This window comes from Carica papaya, chromosome 6 (genome assembly GCF_054855325.1).
Source record: "Carica papaya isolate Zhongbai chromosome 6, ASM5485532v1, whole genome shotgun sequence".
Classification (NCBI taxonomy): Eukaryota; Viridiplantae; Streptophyta; class Magnoliopsida; order Brassicales; family Caricaceae; genus Carica; species Carica papaya.
Genome location: NC_142314.1, coordinates 7,772,739 through 7,788,908, shown reverse-complemented (window position 1 = coordinate 7,788,908; position 16,170 = coordinate 7,772,739). Strand labels below are relative to the sequence as shown.

Sequence of the window (16,170 nt, the reverse complement as noted above, 5' to 3'; positions counted from 1 at the left end):
CACCCACCCTTTTCACAAACCTTAAAAATGTGCATCCTATCCCAGTCACTTTACCAAATGGTAGTTCAGTGTTAGTCAATCAAGTTGGAAGTATACTCCTCACTGACACTCTAACTCTACATGATGTTCTCTTTGTCCCTCATTTTTCCTTTAACCTTGTCAATGTCAGCATGTTGACCACTACCCACAACTGCACAATTAATTTTTCTCTTCATTCTTGTGTCATCCAGGACCGCACTCGGGACTTGTTGATTGGGAAGAGTATATGCATTGGCAACCTCTACTACTTAACGACTAGATGTTTTCCTTTTCCTACTGTTCATTATGTTTCCACTAACTCTAAAAGTAGCCTATGACACTTTAGATTGGGTCATTCTTCCCATGTAAAACTTTAGTATATTAATGAAGACTTACAAATTTCGAATATTTCTCATTGTAAAATTTGTCATTTAGCTAAACAACATAAATTGTCTTTCGTTTCCAACAATAGATTATCTGACCATCCATTTGATCTAATCCACATCGACATTTGGGGTCTCTTCTCTCCATCCACTATCGAAGGGTACAAATATTTTCTTACAATTGTTGATGATTGCACTAGGACTACTTGGGTGTATCTCCTTTGTCAAAAGTCCGACGTTCTTACCATTTTTCCTGAATTTTATACTCTCATACTTATACAATATAATATTTTCATTAAATCTGTGCGATCTGACAATGCGCACGAGTTAAATTTTCATTCATTTTTCAAGTTAAAAGGTATTGTTTCTTATCATTCTTGTGTTGAGACTCCCCAACAAAACTCTGTTGTTGAACGAAAATATCAACACATTTTGAATGTGGCACGTGTTTTACTGTTTCAATCCCATGTTCCCCTTGTGTATTGGGGCAATTCCATCTTGACTGTTGTTTACCTAATCAACCGTACACCTTCCCCCTTATTATATAATAAAACTCCATTTGAACTATTAACTCAAACAAAACCTTCCTATGATCACTTGCGTATCTTTGGTTGTTTGTGCTACTGCTCAACTATTGATGGTCATCGCCATAAATTTTCACCTCGTTCTAGGGCTTGTGACTTCCTTGGTTACCCTTCGGGTTACAAAGGATATAAACTTCTCGACATCGAGAGCAACCAAATTTTCATCTCACGTAACGTCATTTTTCATGAACATATCTTTCCGTTTCTTTCATCTCACTCACCAGATCCCATTCATAATGATTTTTTTTCATGCTCGTGTTTTGCCTCTTCCTCTCCATACGTCTACACACTCCTCAGGTTCTCTTAATACACCTGTTCGCTCACAACATGAGTCCTCCCAAACACTTTCATCTCGCCCACTATGTATAACACGACCACCTTCTTATTTGTCTGACTATCACTGCTACTATACAGATACACATGCACTTTATCCCATTTCTTCGTTCCTTACTCATACCAAACTTACACCCCAATATCACAGCTTTATTTGTGTCATTTCATCCCACACTGAGCCTACCAAGGCTAACCAGTCCGATGTTTGGATGAATACTATGAACGTGGAGCTACGTGCCTTAGAGAATAATAACACTTGGTCCATTGTTTCCCTCCCTCATGGGAAGAAATCCGTTGATTGCAAGTGGGTTTACAAAGTTAAATATCAAGCTAATGGGACCGTAGAAAGACACAAAGCCCGTCTGGTTGCTAAGGGCTACACACAACAATTTAGCATAGATTTCCTTGACACCTTCTCTCTTGTTTCCAAATTGGTTACTGTTAAGATTTTGCTTTCACTAGCTGCTATACATGGTTGGCGCCTGACTCAGTTGGACGTCACCAACGCTTTCCTTCATGGTGACCTTCACGAAGAGGCTTATATGACTATTCCTCTAGGCTATTCTCCTCGAGAGGGGGAGACTTTTCCACATCAACCTGTTTGCTGCCTACACAAGTCAATCTATGGGTTGAGACAGGCTTCCCGACAGTGGTTTCATAACTTCTCACAATTATTACTTCAAGAAGGCTTCCATCAGTCACAATGTGACCATTCCCTATTTGTCAGGCAACAAGGTAAAGCCTTCCTAACATTGTTGGTGTATGTCGATGACATTGTTATTGCTAGTAATGACGATTAGACTGTCGAAGAGCTCAAAACTACACTCAGACAAAAATTCAAAATGAAAGATTTGGGGACTCTTCGATATTTTCTTGGACTTGAAATTGCAAGAAATGACACTGGAATCACCTTATGCCAAAGAAAATATACGTTGGATCTATTAACTGAGACTGGATATCTTTGTTGTAAACCCTCATCTATTCCTATAGATCCTAATATCAAGATGTCTAAAGATGATGGCGAACTTCTGAGTGATATCACCAACTATCGATGACTGATTGAAAAATTGTTGTACTTGACCATCTTTCGCCCTGACATATGCTACTCTGTCAATAGATTGAGTCAGTTTCTGGCTGCTCCTAGAACCAGTCACCTTCAAGCCGCTTTACGGATTCTCCAGTATATCAAGAGGACACTTAGACAAGGTCTTTTCTTTCCTTTATCATCCACCATTCAGATTAAGACCTTTTCTGATGCTGATTGGGGCACACGTCTTGACACTTGAAGATCCCTCACTGGTTATTGTGTTTTTTTTTGGGTCTTTATTAGTCTCATGGAAATCAGAGAAACAGCAAGTCGTTTCTCGGTCATCTGCTAAAGCCGAGTATCGCTCCATGGTCAACACTACTTGTGAAATCGTTTGGATTCTGAAATTATTACGAGATTTAAAGGTGCAACACCAAGGTCCTGCATTACTTTACTGTGATAATCAGGCAGCTCTACACATTGCTTCAAATCCAATGTATCATGAAAGAATAAAACACATTGAACTTGACTGTCATTTTCTTCGTGAGAAGATTCAAGATGGTACCTTGAAGATGATGCACATATCCACTCGAAATCAACTGGCAGATTTAATGACAAAGATCCTTCATCCTACGCAGTTCGACAATTTGTTGAGCAAGATGGGTACAATAAATTTGTACTCTCCATCTTGAGGGGAAGTATTAAGACTACTTAATAAATTAGTTAATTACACTGTAATCGTTTTTATTTTTTTTCTTTTGTTTTCTTCTGCTACAGTACAACACAAGTATATATGTATTCCTGGAAGCAACAACTTCTTTTGTTTTCTTCTACTACAGTACAACACAAGTGGCAATATATGTATTCCTGTAAGTAGCAAAACATTATTAAGAAGGAAACATTTTTTTTTGTCATTCTGCCCTTTCTTTGTTCCATTTTTGCTCTTCCTTCTTTCTATCATTATCCTCATTTTTCTTACTTATTTTTATTAAGGTCATTGAAATTAAATAAAAACCCCCCAAAATTTTGTTAATTTAAATCCTAATTCTAATTTTATTTATTTATTTACATTTCTTTTATTGATTTAGGCTGAATTTTGCATTGTTTCATATCTTAAACCCAAATCTTTAATGAACTTTTTAAGTTCATATACCAACTTAGGAATAGTTGCATCTTCGAGAAGTAAGTCAACCAAAAATTCAAGTAACATACCAAATAACTTACTATCCCATCCATTCATACCATTCATTCATATTGAACAAATGAACATTACATGATAATTTTCAGAATTTTGTGCACTCTATACTTCTTGGTTCACATCTTGAAGTAATTAGTAAAACTTAGTTGCCTTTGAATTAGGTTCTTGGTTTTCAGTTTGTTGAATATTTTCTTCCATAAATTGTGGACTGAAATCTATACAATTTTATAGTGGTGGACTATTTTATCTCTTTCCAATAATTGTTTATATGTCCATGTAATAATTGAATATAATTTCACGCTGAAGCTTGGAGCATTTATGGCAAGGGCACTTTTGACAGAAATAAATTTCCGGACACAGATTGAAGCTGACATAAGGTCATTTAGAGGTCTGCTTCTTGGGTTGTTTTTTGTAACTACAGGTACTTCCATTGACATGCGAGTAGTTTTAGGTTCCTACTTAATCCCTAATCAATATCTAGTGCTAATTTTGCATTGCTTTGAATATAATTTGTTGTGTTTGAGTTAACACTACTCCTACCTTGAACTTCTGATGGTTGGAATTCAATTTGTATTTTTTGTTAAGTTAAAAATGAGAATTCAACCTAGCCTCTGCTGGGTGGATTATATGGGAGTTTGTTACAAAAGTATTCTTATACCAAAAAATGTGATTTGCCAAATTGAAGGATGGATTTTTCACAGAAAACTTCTGAGTTGGGTGAGTTTTGATGGTAGTGAACCAGTTGAAATGGGACAGGTACATTTGCATCAACTTTGTGCTAGAATTTTTCATCTTTCACTTTGAGCAGTATCTATTTTTCGAATTTGATTTTCCTACATTTACATGCAAGTCCTTGCTAATTTTTTGTCCACTCCATTGGCTTCTGGAATAGACAGTAAGCTTGTGGGATGGCCTTATGTGGCATTTGATCTTAATCCTTCTGTCATGAAGGTTAAACTTTCACATGAAAACTATGCTTTCACTTTCCTTTTTGTCTGATTGGAAAATCACACCTAAATATGGATCATTTGTTGAAATAAGCTTACAAGGCAGCGATTTTGCATGCACTTTCCAAACATATCGATAGTCATTATTGTATGTCAAGTTCTTCAAGTTTAATGTACTCTTGAAAAATTTTATGCTCTTTTCCCCAGCTGATGGTCGTAGGAGTCACGAAAACAACTTAGAAGTGCTTGTTGCTTTAAGCACATTTCATTCAGCAACGCAAACACTCTGTAGAGAACACAAATGAAATCTGTTTTTGACTTCAGTTAGTCCGAGAAACTGATCCAACCTAAATTGTGCACATCCTTTTGAATGTCAATTGAGTGAGCTTTAAGCCCTCTTGATACTAGTCAACTAATATGAATCAAGCTGGATCTCTCTTAATTTCTTTATACAGTGTTTTTCATCACATATTGAGAAGTTGGATGCATGTAACTATTAATTCTTACCTTGTTTTCTGTTTTCTCTCTCTCGATTGGGCTGGTGATTCATGTTGAGTGACCCCAGATCCCAATTTATGCTAGAGTTCAGGATCATGTGCACCTTTCGGACCACAAAAGTTCTGGTGCAATAGATGCTATTTTGGAAAATGCAGAGGTACTAATACAAATCTATTCAACAAAATCTTAATTTTGTACTAATTGAAGTTGGGTATATGATTGAACAACATATTCTTTTCCTCCATTTTTCTTTAGCTAAGTGATTTCTGATATGAAATTCAATTATATATTCACTTACAAGATTTATGCTCAGTTTTGGGTCAATAAATTTTAGGTTGTAGGTTATTTAAATCTGATTATATTGGATCTATTTCTTGTACATTTCTTCTCATTCCCTTATATCTTCCCCTTTATTTTATATAGCCATTAATGGAGGGTGAATTAGATGAGGGATAATGGTGCTTGAAATTCCCATTATTTCCAATTTAAGAAAAATAACCCTTACAAGTAAAACAATCAACAAAACATGAAGAAAAATAAACACAAATATTTTAACGTGGTTCGGCACTAAGACCTACATCCACGGGCGAAGATGGTGAATAACTTTACTATATCAAGAGAAATAGTTACAAAAGTATCTAAATACCTCACTTCACAAATTCTAGATACACCCAAAATCACATTTTTCTTAATTTTTTTAGAATCTCTATTTTTCCTTTTTTTTTTTTTTAATACAGTTTCTTTTTTTTTTTCTTTTCAGAATTTCTCTTTTTTTCTCTATATTTGTTTTTCTCCACTGCTGCAAAATTTTTTAGAGAATTCTTCTTCAATTCAAAATCTCTCAAATTTATCATTCTTCTTGGTAAATTTTGCACTGTAAGTACATAGTATTCATTAGTTTATGGGATTAGACATCACAACAAATGCAAACAAAAAGTATAAAATAATTAGAATTAAGCAAACTACGATACCTTCTCCTCTCCTCCTTCTAGATATCTTTGAAATTGGATACCATGCATTTAATATCTCCATCATTATAATCAGCCTTCATATAACTATTTTTTTGTATAAATCATATATAATTCAGCCAATGAAAAAATGTGTTTCTTGAATCAAATATTATAGAAAAATAACATTTAACCGTGTAAAATAAAAAATGGATAATATGAAAATTAAACAATCTTACCTAGTTAATTTTTGGAGAATCGATTTCATTTGAGACTCAATATACTCTTCATCAACAATGGAAGACTTAGGCTGTTTAAGTTGCCAAACCACAAATGAAAACAAGTCAAAAAATCATGTGTGCATTTATATGCTTATACTTGTGAGAGAGAGAAATAGATTTATCTCATATCTTTCAATAAGTATCAGCTTCTCCATGGTTGCTTGGTTGGAGGCTGCAAACTCTAAAAAAGCACTTTAGAATGAATCGATGGGCTATGAGCATTTACATCCTTATCATAGAGAGATAAAGAGTTTCACTTCATGTGTTTGAATAAGCTTGGGCTTTCCCATGCCGTGCCCTATTGGAGGCTGCAATTTTGGAAAGGTAATTCAAAATAAACGAATTGAGACACAACTTGAGCCCAATTACTAGAAATTTCTTTTGCCTATGTGCATTCACATGCTTATACTTGAGAGTATATAGAGTTTAACATTAGGTCTTTGAATAAGTTTCGGCTTTCTCATGTCATGCCTTGTTGGAGGATGCAATTTTTGGAAATGTGCTACAGAATGAACGAATTGAGACACAACTTGAGCCCAATTACCAGAAATTTCTTTTGCATATATGCATTTACATGCTTATACTTGATAGACAAAGAGCTTCACCTCAGCTCTTTGAATAAGCTTGGGTTTTCCCATGCCATGCCCTATTGGAGACTGCAATTTTGGAAAAGTGATTTAGAATGAACGAACTGAGACACAGCTTGAGCCCAGTTACTAGAAATATTTTTTGCCTATACATATTCACATGCTTATACTTAGAGCGGCAAAAAGCTTCACCTCAAGTCTTTGAATAAGTTTCGACTTCCCTATGCCATGCCTTGTTGGAGGTTGCAATTTTTGCAAATGTACTTTAGAATGAATTAATTATAACACAACTTAAGCACAATTACCAGATATTTCTTTTGCCTATGTGCATTCATGTGTTTATACATGAGACAAAGAGCTTTACCTTTTGTCTTTGGATAAGTTTCGGCTTTCCCATGCCATGCTTTGTTGGAGGTTGCAATTTTTGTAAAGGTACTTTAGAATGAATTAATTAGGACATAACTTAAGCCTGATTACCAGTGATTTTCTTTGTCTATGTGCATCTAAACTCTTATAATTGAGAGATAAAGAGCTTATCTTGACCTCGTATTTTTTAATAAGCTTCGGGTTGCACATGCGTTGTCCTGGTGGAAGCTGCAATTCTTGCCAAGATGCTTTAGACTGATTTAGAATTTAATGATTGAAACGTGACGTAATCCTGATTATCAAAGGTTTTTTAAGTTGCTCCAATCGAGGCTCCATTCTAAGTTATGAGTTTGACAAAGAAGCTTTCTTTTCATCACCTAAATGAAGAACTAAAAAGAACGTATTTTAGGTTGTTTGAGAATAAACAATAAGAACAATAAACCAGATGCATTCTCACATATAAAGAGTCACAAAATACCGAATTAGTAGAAAACTTTAACAAGTTTAGGCTTTTTTGTAGGTAGTGTAGGAAGTTCACAATCTGGGGTGAATAGGAAAGAGTAATCTCGAGATTCTCTAATCATTTGACATTTTGTATTCCGATCAAGAAGACTAATTGAGTTAGTTTTCTCGTGGAGATGGTAATTAAAAGATTATTATTTTAATAAAAGTAGAAAATTTAAATTGAACATTATGTTATGATTTGAACGTTCATACATGCAGGAGTGAAATGATGATACTTACAATTTTCATGGGTTTTACAACCTTGGTTGCCAACTGCTGCTGCACTAATTTTCTTCCTTTCATCACTCTTTTTACACTAGGTTAGGAGGAGCCAAAAATAAAGAAGGAACCACATATACTGTAAAGAAAAAGCCTAATAGATTAGATATTAGGGAAATTCAAAGCTTGAAACTATTACAGCTTTAAGGTATAAATCATAAGGTAATCAAAAATCAATAACTCTTTGGAAGTTCTTACATAAAAAGACATGATAAATATTAAATAAAATTAATCTTCTTCTCATGAAAAAGATACTCAATGTTTTTTCTTTAGAAAATAAATTGCAGAAGGTAAGGAACCTTGTACTGAATCCCATATACATGTTCTCCTTAAGGAAAGGAGAGAGGTAAATATCAATAGCGAGCATCGTGTTTTTCGAATTTCTCCAACCTCAAACTACTAAAGAACAAATTCAAGATTCCCATGTCGTACGATTATAACCAAAGATAAAATCCGTTCGAGGCTTGATCAAAATTAGAAATCTTAATTGGTATCCAAACCAACATAATTCTCTATTATTCTTGGTCAACTGGGAGGAATTGACCTGGTCTGTCGAGGGTCTAGTTATTGGGAGAGAGGAAGAAGGCCAAGTCATCACCATAACCTATGAACAGTACATGGTGGCTGATTCTTGGTCCAAGAACTGAACTAAGTAAGACTCTCTGGGAGTCCTACGACGCTATTTCAGAGGTGAGAGTGTTGTGGAGCGTGAAAGAAGAGACATTCTCCACAAGAACTCCTTTATTCTTCTTCAGTTCCAAGAAAAAGAAATGCCAAAAGAAATCTTGATCGATATCCAAACCAACACGATTCTTTCTCGTTCTTAGTCAACTAAGAGGAATTGACCTGGTCTATCGAGGGTCTGGTTATCAGGAGACAAGAAGAAGGCCAAGCTGTCACCATAACCTGTGAAAAGTATGTGGTGGCCGATTCTTGGTCCAAGAACTGAACTAGTTAAGACTCTCTGGGAGTCCTATAATGTTGTTTCATAGGTGAGAGTGTTGCGAAGCGTGAAAGAAGAGACATTCTCCATAAGAACTCTATTCTCCTTTGATTCCAAAAAAAAGAAATCCAAAAAAAAAAATCTTGATTAGTATCCAAACCAACTTGATTCTCTCTCGTTCTTGGTCAACTGGAAGGAATTGACATGGTCTGTCGAGGGTTTGGTTATTAGGAGAGAGAAAGAGGGCAAGCCGTCACCATAGCCTGTGAAAAGTATGTGGTGACTGATTCTTGGTCCAAGAACTGAACTGGGTAAGACTCTCTAGGAGTCCTATGATGCTATTTTAGAGGTGAGAGTGTGGCGAAGCGTGAGAGAAGAGAAATTGAAGCACACGTTTTCCACAAGAAATCCTCTGTCTTCCTTCGACTCCAAAAGAAAGAAATGCAAAAAGAACTCCAAAGGGATAAAATCACTTACTTGTTATGCTTTTCCTTCCTCATATTCTTTTGATGATTGTCAGATGATTGAATCTGATTTGACATTACAGGTGAAATTTGTCAAAAATTTTTATTTTTACTTGATTTTAGATTTTGTTTTACCTGTTCTCTATTTCACTCTAAAAAAGAAAGAAAAATATTCTGGCTCTCTCTCTCTCTCTCTCTCTCTGTGTTTATGAAAGAAGAGGGAGAAAAGTTTATGAACACCCTGTTTAGATCGTAATAAATGATATGATTTTAATATATGGTATTCTACGGATGTGAGAAAATCATGTTTGTTTCAACTTTCAATTGTAACAAACGGTATCTGATTGATAAATTTTGGATAAATTTTAAAACCACCGAATTGGTGATATGTAACTGACATGTTATTTTTTTTCTTTTTATACCCCCATATAATATATTTAATTCTATTTTGATCATCACAATTTATTATTTATTTGATTAAATATACAAATTTAATTTGTATATTTTATTTATTTAAATACAAATATAATTATATTGGTAAATAATTTAATTTTTTTATTATATATTTTTTATATACCATGTACTATTACATAAATATGTAAGGGTAAATTAGTAATTTGATTGAAAATACAACTATACCATGCTATCATCCAAACAAAAATATGTCATTAACATATATTAATATATAATCATCCAAATATATAAAAAAATTTTTTATCACTTTCATGTTATGTTATTATTATCTAATTACTGTCATTATCATACATTAATTAATTATCACTAAAATTTAACCAAACATGATGGAAGTGGCTAATTTATAGGCTTAGGGCTGAAGAAGAAGCATTTTGGTAATTTCGAGCGCGGTTAGTTTCTTGTTTAGGCTTGCCCCTTGCGAAGAAAAGGAAGAGAGAAATAAATGGGGGGAGGATGGGTTAGATTAAATGAGAAGGGGTTTATCTGGGTTTTGTGCCTAAAAGACTAAAAGGGATAAATTGGATGGGGGGACAACACCCACAACGATGTCGTTTTGGGTGGTTAAGGAAGATGGGCTTTTGGGTTTTATTGCCTAAGGTTCGAAAATGTTTTAAAGCATGTCCAATGAGAATTTGGCTTATGAATTTAGTGGAAATGAATTTTAAAATGAGTGAGAATTGAGAAAATATCTGAGTTTTTTTTTTGTTTTTTTTCTTTATTTTTATTTTGATCTTTGAAAGATAAATAGTAGTAGTAGTAATAATAATAATAATAATACTTCTAATCTATTAAAAATTAATAAATATAAAAACAATTCAAATAAGATTAAGGTATTATATCTGGTAATTAATTCATCTTATTTGGATCAAGGAAATAAATGGGGTATATTAGGTTGACAGAATATATATATATATATATATATATATATATGTAACATACAAAAGTGCAGAGGTCAAGTGAAGAAGAGGCTCATCAACAAACGGGAGGAAGCATTTCAGAGATTATTCGAGATGTTTTGTTATAACAAAGCAGTATAAATTTATAATATTTTAGTTGTTAATTATAGTTGGACCGAGTATAAATTTTTAAATAAATTACATGTACTTATAATAAAGAATTTGTTATTACTAGCAAAAAATTGCAACTTGGATCCAGATAATATATTTTAATTTTTATCACATCATAGAAAAAAAAAAAGAAATTATCATGCAAAAGTATTTTAAATATAACTAGGCTTAATCGTATATATTTTTAAATAAAAATAGAAATATTATTCATACTCATTCTAAATATAACCTACAAAAAAAAAAAAAAAAAAAAAATCTATCTAACAGCTAGTTGTTCATAATTCATACCCTAAATGACTTGGATAAGTAATAATCATTTACTCCTAATATAATGCAGATAACCGTTACAATCCTAATTATAGTTTTATTGATAATGAAGCATTGAAATTTCTAACATTTAATTTCTAAATTTAATCAAATCATTAATATATTGATCTCTTTAAATACCCATTAGGCATCTCTATCAATATCTATCCAACATCACAAAAGAAAAGAAGAAAGCAATTCAAAAATAATGAAGAACTACTACCCACTCTATCAATTAGCCTCTGTAGGTTGTATTATTATAAGCAACATAATGCGCTTGTCCGATGCACAAGACTCACACCAAGACTTCCTTGACGCCCATAACGCGGCTCGTGATGAAGTAGGCGTTGAGCCATTGGCTTGGGACAATACTGTGGCAGCATATGCACAACACTATGCCAACAAACGCATTCATGATTGTCAATTGGTGCATTCAGGTGGCCCTTACGGCGAGAACTTAGCTTGGGGCATCCCTGATCTCTCGGCTGTTGATGCCTCCAAAATGTGGGTCATCGAGAAGCCTAATTATGATTATGATTCTAATTCATGTGTTGCTGGCCAAATGTGTTTGCACTATACTCAAGTTGTCTGGCGAAATTCACGTTTAATAGGGTGTGGTAAGGCCAAGTGCAACAACGGTGCTACCTTCATTGTTTGCAATTATGATCCTCCTGGCAATTTTATTGGAGAAACGCCTTACTAATTACCAATCTTTTTTATTACATCTCCAAATATTTGATAATATCATAATAGATACTTAGTAGAGAATACAACACTAATGTAAAATCAGTGTTCCATCATTATGTATAATTATATATTAATTAAATGATTAAAAGAGGTCACTCATTTCTTAGTTAAATGGTTGGTACTTCTTTCTTTTTCTATAAAGTAAGAGTTCAAATTTGATTACTCATCTCTTATGTCTTCATTTGAAAGATGTATTTTATTTGTGTGCATGTGTTACGTAATTAATTAAATGTATGAATTTTTAGTTTAAAATTATTAAACAAAATATAGTAACTCGATCAATTTTGATGAATCAAATAAACTTATTTTTCACTAATGATGTCTTATTAATTGTTGAGATAACAGGAAATATTTGACTCAACAAGAGAAATAAATTAAAACAGAAGCATCAAGAGATGACAAACAACTGAAGATCAAAGAGTAAAATATTTAGAATTATTTATCTTATTTGTAAAATTAGGGATCTCATGGTTTAATGCTTGAGAAGTTCTTTCCTTCCAAAGTATTCCTTTAAGAATCTCTTCAAAGCTACCAGTGTTTTTCTTAAAGAAAGTTAAATTCTCAACATTTTTAAAGAGATTTGTAAAAATGATTTTTGAAATTATTTTTAAAACAAGATTTAGATGATGAAGGAATCTAAAAAAATAAATATTTTATGACTTTATGTACCTATATGATAGTGGATGTGATTTAACAAATTACCTCTAAATGCTTAAAGAATATCGCTTTAGAGGCCAAAATCACCTCTAGAGATTCATCGTAACATAACTCAATGTGTAACAGTCCTTGAAATCCAAAAGAAAATATATATAATAATTTAAGTGCGGAAGCGAAATGAAAGGTTAAGATTTATATCCCTTACACAATGACTTAAAAATACTAAACAAACATTACTGAATGAATCATCTGAAAGAAACACGAGAAATACGAAAAATAATAGAAAGTATAAAGTATCTAGCATCTACTCACAATCTTCATGCAGATCGGGCTTTGGAACCAGGTCATCTTGATATGAAATTGTTAAATAAAGGATGTGATACACTAGCCTAGTAAGGATATCACACTATATCACTGGCACAGAAACAATGATTTGTAGAAAATCAAAACAACTAATGGAGCACTAAATTTAGCAAATTCGTTTATCAATTGTAAAATTATTTACTATTTTACTTACCATTGGAGAATTTATGAAAATAAATTATAGAGGCAATAATATCATACAGATCATAACTTCATGCACGATCAGCAACATATAACATATTATAAATTCGCATTTATTAACAATAAAGTAAATCGTAACCGTTTCTCGTTTCACCAGCCTATTAGTATCCATGGGGATCCATAGGGGTGTCCCTGCTATACGTAAACCCTTTCCCTTAACAGTCTTAATTACATAGCCGACCTCATACCCTGTCCGGTATGAGCGCCAAGATATTAAACCTCAATACCCCGTCCAATATGAGGGTGAAGTGGGCTGTTCCTATACTCCGTCCGGTATGAGCGCCAAATTACCAAGTCTCTATATCCCGTTGGGTATAAGACAACGTTCATAGTAAGGTTCCCTATGAACCCAGTCCATCCATCATCTCCTAGGATATCTAGTAAGGCTGTCTTCTTATCTGTTTATTAGATTACATCATTTTTCTATTTTTCCTTAGTCTCTGTTACCAAATCAAACATAATTACATAAACAAAAAACATGCATCCAGCAATGCAATCATATCTTAGATCCCAAAATCAGACAGTGGTCAAGTAAGCCAATAATACATGCATTTAAATCACAAAATATATAAACCAGATACCATCATGCTTTTAGACTATAAAATCAATCAATAAAGATCAACAGAGAACAATGTCCAATTCAGGTTGCATTAGCAATCCGTAATTAATTATGCACATCTATTTAATTTGTACAAAATACCGTGTTATTATTTATTCAAACTTTGATTCCATAATAGGAAATAAGGTAAGGGGTCCTTATTTGATTTGACACTAAAAAGTTAAATGGTTACTGCGCCTACGGGCGGTCCTTGGATTCCCTGAATTTTTCTTTGGAAACTGAAACACACTTACAGTATCTACAAATATCCAAAATAAACCCAAAAATCAGTCTCAGGGCCTACTCGGCCAATTTCAAAAATCTGGATAGCGACTCTGCCGTGCTCCGGTGACAACGCCGCCGCCCTTGGCGGCAATCTGCCTCAAGTTGGCTATTTTTTACCGTTTTCGGCTGAATTTTGCCAAATTTGCATAGGTTCCTGCGAGAAAATACACTTAGGGCCCTCGAATGGCCGAAAAAATATAAAAAATCGAAACTCACTGGCGGTGGGGCTCTCCGGTGCGGCAGCTCCTCCGGCTCATGTTGCGGTTGGGTGTTTTGCTCTGGTTAACCTGTAGATAAGGAAAAGGTGATCACAACGGTGGAAAAATTACATCGAACGGAAATCGGAAAGGGCCTCATTGGAGGCCCTTTCCGAAATACCCCGCGGCAGCGCCGTCAGACTTTGCCAGCATTTTTCAGCCAATCGGCCGGTCTTTTTGCTCCAATTTGGTTATCGGTGTGTTTAAAATTAAATTTTGAGAAAGGGGTAAAATTTTTACCTCGTTGGTCGGTCGGAAATTGCTCCGGTGCGGCAGCGGGTGGCGGCGGTCGGCTTCCTAGCAGCTGGGTTGTCTTCTCCGGCGAGGGGTTCTGGCGGCTAGAGTTAGGGTTTGGGTGCGGATGAGGTTATTTATTCCCATCCGCTTTTGATCTGAGCCGTCCATCGCTTTTGATCTGGACCGTCAGATCACAATTAAATAGGGTGTGAATCTGGACTGTTCATCGCTATTCAATCTGCGCCATCCGTGCGTGATTTAATCTGGGCCGTCCATGTGCGATTCAAGCTTGGCCGTCCGTGTGCGATCTCAATCTGGGCCGTCCGTGCGCACGGAAACTAACCTCAGCCGTTCGATCGCGTGCACGTGGATCGCCCACGTGCCCCCTCCCACACCCCACCGTGTGGCCTCCTGCGTTAGTGCCTCTGCCACCTGGTGCGTCTTGCTTGGTCGGGGCTGCTGATTGGGCATCTGACGTGGTGTAATTTTTTTAAATTGTGTTTTAACCCCTATTTTTTGATTTCTTCTTTAAAAATATCCACATAACCTAAATTTTTATCCATTTTCACCAAATTGTTTTTAATTTCACCCCCCATCTATTTTTCTTCATTTTTATACAAAATAAATTAAAAAATTACTTTTATTAATTTTAATTTTAATTTATTTTGGGGTGTTACACAAAGTACATAGAAAAATATAGTTATAATGTTACATGTAATTTTATTATATCATAATTTAAATCACAACGATATTCGAGTAAAATATTAGTTTAAATATTAAAAGTTTTAAAAAAGTTCAATTCATATGTTTTAAAGAAAACAACATACTATTAGGAAAAAATAATGTTCAGTTAGGATAATTTTTTTTATAGTTAACTATCATTTTAAGGGAACTAATAAGCTAATTCTAATAATTCCTAACTTAATAGAAGATAACCAAATATATATATATATATATATATATATGAGAGTGAAAAAGAGCTTTTAGTTATTTCTTTCCAAATTTATACAGTTCATAAAATAAATCATAGAAAAATTAAATAAAATTATTACATTGTAATTATTTTTAAAGACCCAGATATAGTATTCTAATTAATTATAATTTATAAAACAAAATTCAATATGTACATAAATAAAATTGAAAAATCAAGAAAATTAATAAGTAGCCATTTATGCCGAATATATGTTCTTAAGTAGATACAGCTTGTTTGCAATTAAAAGGTTTTGTTTTTTTTGAACATAAAATTAAAATCTAGAAGCTATATATATATATAATTAAGAAATTAACTAAAAGGCATATAAATTTAATTAATTAATTCGTAAAATGCATCGGCATCACTATTCATGTATTAAATATAAGGATTAATACTATGCCTGCATTACTAATTACAAAGTGATTGACCGAAAATGTAAGTAGTTATCAGGTGATTAGGCATCCTTAGAAAGTGTGCAAAGTTATCATTTTTTAGGATTAGTCATTAATTTAACCTCCACAAATGATTAATTTTATACAATATCTTTAACTTTTGGACATAGTCATATAATATCAATGTATAAGGGGTAATACGTAATTAAATTTTTAATTATGTAAGATCCAAATTTATTTATTTGTGCAATATA

The 16,170-nt window shown here is 33.7% G+C and overlaps 1 protein-coding gene across 1 annotated transcript; it reads left to right on the top strand.

Annotated features, from left to right (window-relative positions):
- Positions 1-11,431: 11,431 nt before the first annotated feature.
- LOC110819020 (basic form of pathogenesis-related protein 1) lies at positions 11,432-11,923 on the top strand. Its single transcript, XM_022048103.2, has one exon. The coding sequence runs from the start codon at positions 11,478-11,480 to the stop codon at positions 11,907-11,909; it is 432 nt and encodes a 143-aa protein (XP_021903795.1). The 5' UTR covers positions 11,432-11,477; the 3' UTR covers positions 11,910-11,923.
- The last annotated feature ends 4,247 nt before the right edge of the window (positions 11,924-16,170 follow it).